Here is a 15,518-nt window from a genome sequence, read left to right on the forward strand (position 1 = left end):
GTGGGATCGTGACCCCCCCTGCAGCTTCCTGAAGTCCACGATCATCTCCATGGTCTTGCAGACGTTGAGAGACAGGTTGTTATCTTGGCACCATGTTACCAAGCCCCTTACCTCATCTCTATAAGTGGTCTCATCGTTGCTAGAGATGAGACCCAGGATGGTGGCGTCGTCCGCAAATTTAACGATGATGTTGGAACTGTGTGTAGCCACACAGTCCTGCGTGTACAGGGAATACAGGAGGGGACTGAGTACGCAGCCCTACGGGGCCCCAGTACTCAGGGTCAGTGAAGAGGAGGTGTGGTTTCCCATTCTCACCATCTGGGGTCTGCTCGTCAGGAAGTTCAGGATCCAGTTGCACAGGGGGGTTTTAAGACCCAGGCTCCTGAGTTTAGGGACAAGCTTGGCAGGCAAAATAGTGTTGTCTGCTGAGCTGTAGTCCACAAACAGCATCCTCACATATGTGCTACCCTTTTCCAGGTGGGAGAGGGTGGTGTGCGTAGACAGGGGAAATGGTATCATCCGTAGATCTGTTTGGGCGGTATGCAATTTGAAAGGGGTCAAGGGTGTTCGGAAGGGTAGAGCAGATGTGGGTTTTGACCAGCTGCTCGACGCTCTTCATGATGGTGGAGGTCAGTGCTACAGGGAGGTAGTCATTTAAACAGGTGATGGATGGTTTCTTACGTATGGGGATGATGGTGGCCTTCTTGAAGCAGGTGGGACTGTTGACAGATGTATGGAGAGGTTGAATATGGAGATGAATACCTCCACTAGCTGGTCGGCGCACCCCCTGAGGACACGGCCTGGAACTCCATCGGGCCCAGATGATTTCCGAGGGTACACTTTTTTAAACTCTAGCCTCGCTTCAACCACGGTCAGGGACAGATTGCAGTTGTCTCGGTCCTCGGCCAGTTTGCGTATGGAAGGGTAAAGTTGTCTCAAACCATGCGTAACAGTTGTTGAGGTCATCAGGTAGAGAGGCAGCAGGCTGATCATCACTGCTATTTTTATAGCCTGTGATGTGTCGCAGGCCAACCCACAAGCATCGGGGTCAGAGCTGAGCTAGTTGGATTCCAGCTTGTCCCTGTAGTCTCTTTTTCCATCTTTGATGGCCCTCTGTAGGTCACACCTGGACTTCTTCAAAGCCTCTGGGTCACCAGAGTTTTCAGCAGAGGATGTGCTCTGAGATAAGCACGAACATTACCATTTACAAAGGGGTTTTGGTTTGGGAAAGCCCTAACACTGACCCTAGGGACGACATCATCGATGCATTTGGAGATATATCTGCAGAGACAGTCTCTGTGTATTCGTCAATGACCCCATCCGCTGCAACACACAACATCTGCCAATTTGTTGTTTCAAAGCAGTCCTGGAGAGTGGTAATGGCTTCAGCACTCCAGCGTTGAACTGGCCGAAACAGGTTTTTCCTGCTTTAGGCATTGTCTGTAGGTTTAGATGAGCGTGATGGTGGTGTGATCCGACTTCGCAAAAGCTGGGGACGGTTTGTAGTTGTTCCGTATTTGCGAGTAGCAATTGTCAAGAATCTGGTCACCCCGGTTAGGAAAGTTAATATGTTGATGATATTTCGGCAGAACTTTCCTCATTTTAGCCCTATTGAAGTCACCAACATCCTAAAGAATGGCACCAAATATTCTGTTCCATACAAGAGGTCTTCCTTCAGTTGACACCAGTCATCTTATAGTTCGATGAGGTTCAGTTGTTTTACGTCATCATTATCAACTAAAGGTTCAGCCCTTAAGACTTTGGTAGATTCATGGATGAATTTTTAAAAGCAAGTCAGCAGAGAGAGATAGAAAAATAATTCATGAATTAGTTGTAACAATCAGACCTTATAACAACAGATAATCAGATTAAAGTACAAATTATGACACTGGCCCCAATACATCAAACATACAAAGCCCAGGATATATCAAATAACTGAATCTGAAAATCTAATTTAGACATCTAAAGGCCGGTGCATGCTTCTGCAACTGCGTCTGCGGCTTTTCAGGCCACTGTGGCGCAGGACTCGTTGTCATTCATGCTTCCCCAACCATTGCGCGTGTTCACCGCCAGAACACTAGGCAGAGTAACGTGTTTTGTCGAAGACGACTTCTTTCTTCTTCGTCGACTGTTTATTTACATTGCCACTGCTGCTCCTCAGAGCCTTTTTCTGGCAGACAAAACCGCCAGTCAGTGACGGGTTATACAAATGGTCATACTTTCAGATCTCTTCTGCCAACCGCTCTTCTATTTGGTCCATATTTGTTCTTCTAAATCTTCCGTTGTTTCTGCCGGTATTATGGGGCATGAAACCGGAAATGCGACTCCGAAAAGGATGTAGTTAGCAGACCAATCACAGCCTTGCGGGCTGGCGGCGGCTTGCGGAGCTTTGTCTATAGTTACAAAAATTGGGCGACGCACGTAAGCGCGTAAGAAGGGATACATAAGCACGTAAGGGGCGCTTACGGGCCCGTGAAAACGCAGAAGCATGCACCGGCCTTTACTCTCAGTATAACCTGACAGCTTCAGTACAGAACTACAAACACACAACTTTTTCCCTGATTAAGTTTAGACCCAACATGTAAAAAGTGACCTAAACATTATGTTAAACTGAACTATCACCACGTCCTCATGGACTTTTAAAATGTACTTTTTTAACGAGCTTAATATAACACCTGGTTAACACAGGTTAGCAGTCCTAAGGTAATTGGTAAGCCAAGCATTGCAAAGCTAACGGCTCACTAGTTAGCTTTGTAAGTATCGTCATTCACCGGGATCGTAACTGGCATGGTAACAGTTTGCTCTTCTCCAGTCGGAACACCTAGAAACACAGTAACTCTAGAGCAGGGGTGTCAAGCATACGGCCCGCGGGCAGGATAGGGGCTGCCAGGTGGTCCAGCTCGGCCCACAGGATTCAACGCATGATCTAAACTAAAAAATTTTAAAAAATGTCAAACCGCCAACCAAGTTGAAAAGAACGTACGATTACGCCTGTCTTGCTCTTGGGTTCACAGTGAATGAAGGAGGACATGAGGAGAGACCAGGGTGGATTTTAGGTCTGAAAACTCTGGCAGCTGACAGTTTGAGACCCAACAAATTAAGAAGACACTTAGAAACATTCCACCCCAGTCACATGCATGTGTTCTTTTTGGTTGAGCTATATCATCGTTGTACCAAAGTGATTTTTCTCTATTTTTTAAAAAGTACAGGCTGATGGAGGAATGTAGTTATACATGTCACCAAAAGTACTTCAATTAAGTTGAATTTAAGCAAAGTTGAAACAGATTAACAGACATCAATGTTTCATGTTTTAATATATCTATTTCCTACCATCATTGTTGTGGAAATCATTGTTAATAATTATTGTGATAAAATAATTAAAATGGATGTGATCAGACATTCTCTTCACATATATTAATATTATTATTATTAAAAGGTGATCTTTGCAACTTTGTTATTCAGGAAGTTTGTATCAAACAATAAGCCCTTCATACTACTCAGTACCTTTGAAGTAGCTCTCAGTTTCAAAAAGGTTAATATAATATAATATAGTTAATATAATGACCCCTGCCGTAGACCATCGGTTCCCAAACTGGGGTACGGGATACGCGAAGTGGTTCAGGGGGTACGCAGTGGTGTGCATGGAACCCCGGGGGCTGGAATACCACCTCAGCCTTTCACTTTCAATGCGTGCATCAGACTCCTAGGTCCTTGTTGAAAGATGGGTCAGACCCCTCCGTTATGTTGGTTTCATGTTGGTAACCGCCACGCCCCCCCACCCTGAGCGACGAGACGTCATCCAGGGCTGAGGGGCTTGGCGCCGGTGGTGAAAAAAATGTCGGGGTACGAAGCTATTATGCTATGATTTTACTGGTCTGGCCCACTTGAGATCAAAGTGGGCAGTATGTGGCCCCATAACTGAAATGAGTTTGACACCCCTGCTCTAGAGCATAAAGAGCACATGAAGATAAAGACTGTAAAAGGTTAATAAAACAAAAGTTGACTCACCAAACAAACTGGAGATATCAGCTCCTCTTTGTCTGCCAAAACAGGCCTTAAACCCTGTGAACTCAAAACTAATAACTGAAGCTAAAGCAATAAAATCTCTCTCTCTCTCTCTCTCTCTCTCTCTCTCTCTCTCTCTCTCTCTCTCTCTCTCTCCTTGAAAAAGGTTTAAATACATCGGGAGCGGCTCCTCTCTATGGAGACTCCCATGTTTTTACTGTAGTCCAAACTGGGCAAACTAAACACCTTTTGAGTTTTAAATGACACTGAAGGCTCCCACAGATTCTCTCACATGTTTGGAGAGGGAGGGTTAGGTGAGGGATATTCAGCTGTAACATGACAACTCACCAGTAGATGTCAATAAAGTCTATGCACTGCCTCTTTAAGATGTAAACCTTAACCATGGCGACTTTACTATTTTGGCGTAACTGTATTCATAAAAAAAATAATTACTAAGCACTAGAGTTAAATGGCTGACAATATACTTTTGAGAGTAAAAAGTACTTACTGTGTCCAGTGTTATAATGCTGTAGCTTGTCTGTATATTCTGATTCTGGTCTGTCTGAACTTCTCCTGCTGTAGACAAACACACAGAGGCTTGCATGACTATGTGATTTGGATGATAAACCAAAGGAAACGTTAATAAAGACCATTAGCATCGACAACCCACAATATTTTACTGATTTTCTCAATATCAAAACAAAACTTTGAATATGTTGCCATATGTTTCTGTTATCTTGAAAACTATAGTATATATTTCAACATGAACTGCTTGTTTAAACCTGTATTCATCAGTATTTCTAAAGCATCAAATTCCCCCTGTATTACACTTTGATAGATTCTGCTCCAATCCTGCTTATCTGCTGATAAAACTACATTACAGCAAAACTAAGACATTGCTGATGTAGTGTACTGTAATTCTCATCTCCCAAATCTTCCACCAAAAGGGATCATCGTAAAAAACAACCTGGGAACAAGTCTGGAAGCTAATGCTAATGCCAATGGTAGCAGCACTGGCAACACAACAACCAAAGTTAATCCAAAGCCCATGGACATTGGGCCTCATTTACTAACAATTTACTACGAATGTTTGACGCATAAATCTGGGATTCATTAATATGTCCGTACCTAAATTTGTTAGTACTCTGCGAAAACAAATTTAGTGTGTGTGTGTGTGCTGGTTTCTTTCCCTCTTCATATGAACTGAAAATCACATGTATTCAGTTATTAATCGATGATGTTAGAGCATGTCTCCCGATAGTTACGACACTTTAACTTTGATGTCCTGACTGTGCGTTACATCTTGTGTTGCGTAGCAGATACATGTGTCTCAAACTCTAAAGTGAATTAAACAAACACAAAGTAAACAAAAGCACTGTACGTGTCCTATCAGTCACGGTGTTTAATGTTAAAGAGTAAGATGAGCTCAGGTCAGAGGAGTGAGGAGGAAGCAGACTCCGACAGAGACACAGACCTGACCTTTAATGTGCTTCTGTCCTGATCCTGAAGCATATTGGGGTGCCTAGGCACTCAGTCATTTCAAATTGATGCCAAAGTTGTCTTCTCTTTTCTTAATTGAACATAAGGGTCTATAGAACATTTTGGTCCGAGAGCCAAGAAACCAGATAAAAAAATGGTTTTGGGCCCCTTTTCTTAAATGGCCAAAATCACACCTTTCACACCTTTTTTTTTAATATATAATTTTAATAGCTATAGTAACTTTGGAGATTGTCCAATGAGTATTTTGAATAAGGGAAGGTGTTTATTATTTCTTCCATTTCATATAAAGTAATTTGATGTATGTCAATGTAGCAGGTATGAAAAGTATTATTTCATTCCACCAAATCCTTCAGTTTTTGTTAATTATTGATTTTGTATTGTGTGTTTCACATGTGGTTGGCACCCTCTGTTGGTCGTGAGTGGCCATTGTATTTATCCTCCCGGTTTTCACCAGAATGTTCTAAGACAGGGCTCCTCAATGGGCGGCCTGCGGGCCGAATCCGGCCCCCGAGCTGCTTTGGACTGGCCCCCGGAGTGTGCTTGAAAAGTGCTTGAATAAAAAAAAATATATATATATTTTTTTAAACTAACAGTTTAGTAGCACTTAAATGGCACTAACTCAGAGCACTTTGCAGTTTTGCTTTATTTTGAACCGGGCCGTGGGTCGTTTGGTACCAGGCTGCCCAGAAAGAATAAACAACTACATTATTTCTGTTTTATTTATAATCTGATTGTGAACGGTGTTTTATTTTTGAAAATGACCGGATCCTCTCCGTTATGACTCATGCTTTACCCATGTCAAGAGGCTTGTCTCGGTCACGTTTTTGCTGAACACAAACCCAGACGGTATTTGTCGGACCCATTTGTCAACAAACCAGGTGAATCCAGCATGTCTTTGCAAGGAGAAGATCAGCTGCTGGAGATCGCAAATGATGGCGGCCTTAAGTATGTTCGGGAAAACAACTCTACCGGTGTTCTGGATTAAAGTCACGGCAGGATTCCCTGAGATTGCCACAAGAGCACTAAAAACTCTGTGGCCATTTCCGACATCATATCTGTGCGAAGCGGAGTTTTCTGCTGTGACGCAACCAAAACGAAATTACGGAGTAGACTGGCAGTGGCGATTCTACATGGATTTGCGCCCCGGGCCATGGTTTTTAATTTGAAGGTCTTAATTATTATTTTTTGTTTCTAAGAGTCTTCTTAATTTGTTGGGTCTCATAGAGTTTTCAGACATAGATAACACACTGGTCTCTCCTCATGTCCTACCACATTGACTGTGAACCAGGCGTCATCGTACTTTCTTTTCAACTTGGTTTTTGAACACCGTCTCTTGTTTGTCCCTGACTGTCACTGGCTGCTTGACGTGAACAAGCTCTGATCTCATGTGTGTGTCTCTGAGAGAGTGAGCGGGGCGGGGGCGGAGCCCTGGGGCCTGTGTGTGTGCTGTCCTTCCACGAAAAATATGCGCGACCTGCTCAACACTGTTCAGGGATCCGCTGCAGAGGAGCTGAAGAGCTGCCCGCGGCTTCAGATCCTCGGGTGCCGGCTACGGCGAAAGAGCGATTTGTTTACAGCTCGGCCGTTAAAGAGATGCGGACGTTAAAACATTGGCTGGGCTATATAAGTTTATGCCACGTTGGGCGCGCCACATAGTTTGAGAACCACTGCTCTATACAGAGGATCCCCCGTCCCCCTTTTTCCGTTCCATTTGGGAGTCCCCCTTCTCAGGCAGCATCAAGCAGGGGCGCCTGCAGTTGCAGGGGGCGCCAATTTGCCAATTCCCCACACGGTGATATGATAGATAATAGAAAACTGCTTCGAGGGCCAGATGTTTTTGTTTTTTTTAAGTGCTCGTGCCGCCCTCCATGTGTCATGAAAAAGTGCCCAAAACCGCCACTGTAGACTGGACATCAGCAACACACTTATTGTCACTATTAGCCCTAGATGGGACCGCCTTGTTGCAGAGAAACAGGCTCAGGGCTTCCACTGATTCAGCGTTGTGGTTAGTTATATTTTTCATGCACTTTATAGTTGTACATACGGAGCCCTTATAGTGACATCGGTTGAATTTTTTTTATGGCAAATGTAGGCAAATTACATCCAAGTTAATAGGCATGTTAGTCAAGCAAGCAATTAAGGTTCATTTTTGTAACAATATGATTTAATTATTATGTTATTCACCTCATTAATTGTCATGCATTGTCATGTTGTAATTCAATTCAGAGGCCTACTATGCAGTTTTATTTTGTATTTGTTGGTGCACTTGGAAGTTGTTCTTAGTAAATTCTAAACAACTGATACAGTTCACCTGAACTGAGTGATTAATTTTGAAACACATTTCCTTGATAGACTACCATGCACTTTTAAGTTGTCGCAATTCTATTCAGTTCCATGCAATGCACGTTGTTTGGTGGAGATACATTTGATTCTGCCTGTCATTCAAATCAGTTTAATCATAAGTATTGAGGATAATGACCAGTAAACTTGTGTTGGTACAGCTATGTACAATGAAGTGCATGTTTTTGTTAGTTAATTGCATTTCTCCAACTGTTAATATGGCTTGGTTATTGCTCACCTGGTTGGATTTTTGAATCCTTGGGCCTATGCGTCCTCTTGGGCATATGTTGTAAAGCTTTTACAAAATAAAATATATTGACTCCTTCGGTATGTTGTTGTAATTTCTTGTTACCGGGATCTCTCATATCCTCCGGCCACTGACTTTGCCTCAGTTTCAAGAACCGGCCCCAGCTCCAAACTAACTAATTCTTTTTTTGTTAGGCATGTGACCAAATGATACACAGACGAATGTTTTCTGTTCTTTTGCTGAAGCTCTGAACAGGTATGTTTTGTTGTAAAGGATTCTTGTTATTATATTTATATTTTTGTTAAAATGTGAAATATTTTTGTGATGTATAAAGAATGTTCTAAGATCTGGCCGAGACCAGCATGTGACCAAATGATACACAGACAAATGTTTTCTGTTCTTTTGCTGAACCTCTGAACAGAAATAAATGTCCTGTTACCACCAGATCACCACCAGAGAGGGACTGGTTACATCAAGAATATTTCACAATCTTACAATTCATGCCCTTTAGTTATTTATCTTCTATTCCTCATTTCATTATTTTCTCTATTCTATTACTTAGATAGATTAAAGTTCATTCAGTCCATGTAGGATGAGTGAATAAATGCCTGAAGAATGAAGTAATTCCAGTAATCCTCAGTAATCACACACTGAACCACTTGGCTCTTTACAGAATAAGTTATCATTATACTATATGAAGTGACTGCATAAGTTGCACTGAGCATTGAAAGTAAGTATTCCTTCTCTTACTGCTACTGCTGAACCAACCCTAAAAGGGAGAAAGAGAAAATTTAACAGGTATGATGAGATGGCTGGGACAACGTATTGGCAGCTATGCATTCTTTGCCAAAACCAAACAGCGGAAAAACTTGTTTGCCCTCTTGCTAATCCAATTGTCAGTCGTAGAGAGGGATCATACACAGAACTTATCAGTCTTGCACGTCAGTTCCAAGCATTTGTTGCTGCTCCCCACCCAGATGTAGAACTTCCTGATGAAGAATCCAAGCATCAGAATCGTGCTTCCTGGCACAAAACCTGTCGTAAGATTTACCAGTCAACAACATTACATGTCATTTGGCTGACGCTTTTGTCCAAAGCGACTTACAATTAGTACACTCAACATCTATGAGGGGCCATTTAGGGGTTCAGTATCTTGCCAAGGATACTCCGCCATGCAGATGGGGAAGAGTGGGGATTGAACCGGTAACCTCTTGTTGGAGAACGACCACTCTACCCCCTAGGCCACACCGCCCTATGACAACACTTGACAATGCAATAAAAAGTTATTCTGAAGGATTGCCTCCTGCCACAAGAAGATCCTGCCAAACTGGTGCACCTGTACATCGTAAAATATGTATCTTCTGTGGTGATAAAACAAATGCAGCAGACCATTCTTTCCAGAAGGTAGAACTATCCCATCAGATAGATGACATGGCAGTTGCACTGGAGGAAGATCGTAGTGTGGCACTCCTTTCAGAGGGAGATCTTGTCGCTATTGAGGCAAAGTCGTCACAACAGGTGACGACATGTTTAGCCACATGTTGTATTTTAACCGCTGGCTGTCGAGGTGGTGTCCTGAAAACGCGTTCATCCCACATGGGATGGAGCAGCTCTCTTATCTAGGAATATTACTAAGTCTATAACATGACAACCCATAGTTGGGACCAGGAAGCAGAGCTGCAGTGCTAAACACTTCTCTGCGCTCCCTCTGGATCAGTCACGGTGGACAGACATTGTGTCTGTCCACCGTCCGACTAAATTATTGAAACTAAACAATAACAGAGCGAGAACTCCACACAATAATCTAATTCAAATTAAAACAACCTCTGAAACAACACAGGGAACTAAAACTTTTAAATGTGGTCTTTTAAACATTAGATCACTCCTCGTCATCAAAAGCTATTTTAGTTAATGAAATAGTCTCTGATTACAACATAGATTTATTATCCCTCACTGAGACGTGGCTGCATCCTGATGAATATGTCAGTCTAAATTAATCTACTCCCCCCAGTCATATAAATTCACATGTTCCCAGAGAAATTGGGCGAGGAGGTGGAGTTGCTGCTATTTTTAACTCCAGTCTTTCAATTAATCCTAAACCTAAACTCAGCTACAAATCATTTGAATGTCTAGTTCTTAGTCTTCCACGCCAATCCAGGAACCACCAACAGCCCATCATATTTGCTGTGGTTGTAGTTATGTGCTCCCAGGGCTTATACTGAATTTTTAACGCAATTCCCTGAGTTTTTATCAAACTTAGTCCTAAAGACCGATAAAATTATTATTGTTGGTGACTTTAATATACATGTTGACAATAAGAAAGATTGCCGTAGCGTAGCATTTAGTTCAATACTAGACTCAATTAGTTTCAGTCAGCGTGTACACCAACCTACTTATTGTGGTAACCACACACTTGACCTTATATTATCGTACGGTGTCGGAATTGAACATTTAACAGTACTTCCGCGCAATCCAGCTCTATCAGACCATAATTTAATAACCTTCGATTTTTCAATAACTGAATATATGCCAATAATAAAAAACTCATTTTCTAGATGGCTACCTGATAGTGCTGTAGCTAAATTTAAGGAAATAATTCCAATTACATTTAAACCCGTATTATCCGTAGATATAAAGAACAAATTCTTTAAAAACTGAGCTCCATTGAGATCGACCACCTCGTCGATAGCTCTGAAGACGATTAACATTAGAAAACTAGAAAGGAAGTGGCGCTCCAGCAACCATGTTGAAAACCTCATAGACTGGAAGAATAGTGTTAAAGAATATAAAAGGGCTCTCCACAAAGCAAGAGCCGCCTACTATTCAAAACTAATAGAAGAGAATAAAAACAACCCCAGGTTTCTCTTCAGCACTGTAGCCAGGCTGACAGAGAGTCACACTTCCACCGAACGCAGTATTCCTCGATCCCTAAATAGCAATATCTTTATGAACTTTTTTAATGATAAAATTCTAACTATTAGAAATAAAATCAACCATCTCCTGCCCTCAATTGGCACTAATACCCTCCCAACATCAGAGATCTCAGAAACGGCTGAGAATCCTACCAATTACTTAGACAGCTTCTCTCTGATCACCTGTGATCAGCTTACCAAATTAATCTCAGGTTCTAAACCAACAACCTGTATCTTAGATCCCATTCCTACAAAATTACTTAAAGAAATTCTGCCCCTAATTGATAGTTCGTTACTTAATACAATCAATCTGTCATTATCATCAGGTTATGTACCACAGTCTTTTAAAATAGCAGTAATCAAACCCCTTCTCAAAAAACCACTCTAGACCCAGAGGTTTTAGCCAATTACAGACCAATATCTAATCTCCCCTTCATGTCTAAAATCTTAGAAAAAGTGGTAGCCAATCAGCTGTGTGAGTTTCTCCAGGAAAATAATATATATGAAAACTTTCAGTCAGGGTTTAGATCCAATCCACAGTACAGGGACAGCCTTGGCAAAAGTCACTAATGACCTTTTAATAGCCTCAGATCAGGGACTTGTGTCTGTCCTTGTTCTGTTAGATCTCAGTGCAGCATTCGACACAATTGACCATCAAATTCTATTACAAGGACTCAAACAGTTATTTCACATTAATGGAACCGCCCTTAACTGGTTTAAATCGTATTTTTCTGATCGCTCCCAATTCGTGCAAATTAATGATGAGTCATCTGTGCGCACCAAAGTAAACCATGGTGTTCCCCAGGGCTCTGTGCTCGGCCCAATTTTATTCTCATTATATATGCTTCCACTAGGAAACATTATCAGGACACACTCGGTAAATTTCCACTGCTATGCGGATGACACCCAGTTATACTTATCAATAAAACCTGAACAAAGTAATCAATTAACTAAACTTCGAGCATGTCTCAAGGACATAAAAACCTGGATGACCCGCAATTTTCTCTTATTAAACTCAGACAAAACAGAGGTTATAATACTTGGCCCCAAACACCTTAGAGATACATTATCTAATGATATAGCTGCGCTAGACTTCCAACAAAACAGTCAGGAACTTGGGAGTGATCTTCGATCCTGATTTATCCTTTAATAGTCACTAATTTCTAGAACCGCCTTTATCCACTTGCGTAATATCTAAAAAATCCTTTCGCAAAAAGATGCAGAAAAACTAGTCCACGCCTTTGTTACATTGAGACTGGACTATTGTAATTCATTATTATCAGGCTCCAGCAGTAAATGGTAAATGGATTTGTATTTATATAGCGCTTTTTTCTAAGTAAGTCGTTAAAGACTCTACAGCTTGTCCAAAATGCTGCAGCATGTGTCCTGACGAGAACAAAGAAAAGAGAGCACATTTCTCCTGTGTAATATCACTACACTGGCTTCCAGTTAAATCTAGAATAGAATTTAAAATTCTCCTCCTCACCTTCAAGGCCCTTAATAATATGGCGCCATTTTACCTTAAAGAGCTGTTAGTACCTTATAAACCCACTAGAGCACTCCGCTCCCAGAATTTAGGTGGCATCTGTTCGTTTAAGAGTAGGCTCAAAACCTTCCTTTTTGATAAAGCTTATAGTTAGAGCTAATTTGTGCGGCAGAACGTTACTTGTTCTATTTTATGACACATGACACATGGAGCGTCTTTTTCCAGCTTCTCCTTCCTCTTCTCCATCCCTATCCCCCTTCCCCGGAATCCCTTTGCTTTATCACCCGCACATCCAGGGCCTCTGTGGCCGCACCATGGATTGTGCTTTGTTGATCGCGCACCAGGGGTCGGGGTGGTGGATCCAGTGTGGCGGATTCTGTGTCGTGTGGGCTGATCGTGGTGGTGGTGGCGGACCCTGTGTGGCGGATTCTGTGTCGTGTGGGCTGATCGTGGTGGTGGTGGCAGACCCTGTGTCACGTTGGCATCGGGTACGGACATTGGACCAGGACCGCGGCGGCGGCTCGTGGTGGGTTGCGGTGGACGGTGACTGAGGACTGGAGTGGCGTTCTGGTCTGGATGGTGGATCGTGGTCCTGCTGGTTGCTGACCATGGACTGTGATTGCAGCGGGACTGCTTGGCATGTCATGTTGGGGTTGTCCTTTGGGATGCTTACCCTCATCAAATGCTGCTAGAGACTTTAATCTTTAATCTTGAAAACTTTAATCTTGATGATGTTTTCCTGCACATGGCATCTATTTCACTTCTGTCCGTCCTGGGAGAGGGATCCCTCACATGTGGCTCTCTCTGAGGTTTCTACGTATTTTTACCCTGTTAAAAGGGTTTTTCGAGTTTTTCCTTACTCTTGCTGAGGGTTAAGGACAGAGGATGTCACATCCTGTTAAAGCCCTATGAGATGAATTGTAATTTGTGAATATGGGCTATACAAATAAAATGTGATTGATTGATTGATTGAAAGTATCATCGCAATTGCTAGACAGGTTTCAAAAGTCGTTACAATGCAATTTGTAAACGAGATACAGCTAGTGAAGACTTTGAAGTCATAGACGAAAATGAGTTGCTTCAATTCATACAGGAAGAAATTGCTGGAGGTCGCAATATCTTTGCATTGCAAGATCTGACCAATATATTGACGGAGCGATTGGAACAACATGGAATACAGAAGACTGTGAACCGGACACGCCTAAAGAAAACAGTCATCAAACACTTTCCGGATTTGACAGAAGAGAAAGGTACCTGTGACCGAGTTTCATCTTTTACTCAAAGACTTCTAGGGAGATCATATCAGTTGCATCTCAAAGACCAGAGGAGGAGACACATACATTACTAATGGCAGCATCCATTCTCAGAAAAGCCGTTTTAAATCACGACACACCATTCAGGTTTGATGTTTAATTTCCCAAAGACTGCGAAGAATCATCTGTTCCACAACGTATGAAGTATTTCTTCCGTAATCTCCTTTCAGGGCACAAATCATCATCAGAACAGGAGAATTCTTGGGAAATACTCTCTGTGGGTCAGATGGCCATTCCAAATATGACTTCTCTTTCCTCAAACTTGAATTGTGAGCCTAAGAAGGTCCTCGGCATTGAAGCTATCTTTGCAAAGGCTATAGGAGATCGAGTAAGGAACAGCGCAGATATAGTTTGTCCTACAAATTTTTGTCAATGCATATTCACAGTTGCAGCCCTTGATAACATGGATCATAATCCCACATCACGTAGGAGAGAGAGGGGTAATGTGGGAAATTTTTTACATTTGCTCCCCTCTAGGTGAGCTAAAATGATATATCAGTAAAATGTACACATTTCCCATTAATTCAGGATGTTTTCTAGAAATGGAAATGATCAGAATGTCTTCAGGACAAAGGGAAGTGAAAATATGATTGTTTTAAAAAAAGTGGTCTTGTGTCCCACTTTACCCCAGCTATGGGGTAAAGTTTTTCCACTTTAAAACTACAATAACAACACATGTTGTAATAGTTAAAATCCCGACAGCTAGATTGACAACCACTCATATCGGACTAGAAACAGAATCATTGGGATTGGTCAATTAAGCACATTTATGATTATTATGATTCATGTGATGTCTTGCACACCCTAGCTAACCGAAACATTGTTTCTCTGTCCAATTGGCAGGGACAGGGATATTGTTTTTCTCTGCGTATTCAAATGCACTTAACTGGAGCAAGGCCATGGAACTGGTCAACTAGTAGATCAGGTAGAATAAGTTTTTCTACCTGATTCAATTTGTTTTGACACAACAGTTGATTAAGTTCAAGGCAAGAAAATTTACTTTTACATGCAAAAAACACATATTTTTGTGAAAAAACATACTTTCCACAGCACCAGCACGACTTCTCCTTCATGGCAAGGGGGGAATGGGAGGGGCTTGAAAACATAATGGTCAAATGACCACAAATGTGGTCCGTTGCCTAGATACAGGGGGTATCTCACATTACCCGATGTCCCACATTACCCCGTTCTCCCCTACTGCTACCTTTTCCTTCCATGGAACTGGGATTTCACCTTTTCAGTTTCCTACAACACAGAAGCCTGGATTGGAACAAGAATATATACGCATAAACTCACATACAGACGCAGGTAAAGATGTATTGAATCTAGATGTGAAGTGCAGTTGTAAAAGCAAAAGTTCAATTAGCTCTCGGTGCAAGTGCATTAACGAAAAGCTGAAGTGTACACGTCTTTGCAATTGTAAGTGTGTGTAATAGCTGGAACAAAGTAATTTCCAGGACTCTGTGTGTAACCAGCACAGAAAACTGTCAGGAATGACCTGGGCAGAGGTGTAAAGTAAAAAATTACATTTACTCACGTTACTGTAATTGAGTAGTTTTTTTGTGTACTTTGTAATTTTTTGAGTAGCTTTTGAAATGGGTAATTTTACTTTTACTTAAGTAGATTTTGACCCAAGTATTGTACTTCGCTACATTGGAAATAACATCCGTTACTGAGTAAAAAAAAAACAGTTGTGCAAGGCAATTCTCACTGCA

At 41.8% G+C, this 15,518-nt stretch overlaps 1 protein-coding gene across 2 annotated transcripts in view; it reads left to right on the forward strand.

Moving 5' to 3' along the window:
- asxl1 (ASXL transcriptional regulator 1) overlaps positions 1-15,518 on the forward strand; it is a 271,209-nt gene that overhangs the window by 87,856 nt on the left and 167,835 nt on the right. The window contains exon 1 of one of the 2 annotated variants that reach the window (XM_062392893.1): positions 13,281-13,299. The exons of the other annotated variant lie outside the window; for it this stretch is intronic. Within the exon in view, the coding sequence (XP_062248877.1) occupies positions 13,283-13,299 (17 nt within the window). The 5' untranslated portion in view covers positions 13,281-13,282. Of the gene's footprint in view, positions 1-13,280; positions 13,300-15,518 lie in introns of those variants that run through there. 2 annotated transcript variants of the gene reach the window in all.

The sequence above is a fragment of the Platichthys flesus genome, chromosome 7 (genome assembly GCF_949316205.1).
Source record: "Platichthys flesus chromosome 7, fPlaFle2.1, whole genome shotgun sequence".
Taxonomy (NCBI): Eukaryota; Metazoa; Chordata; class Actinopteri; order Pleuronectiformes; family Pleuronectidae; genus Platichthys; species Platichthys flesus.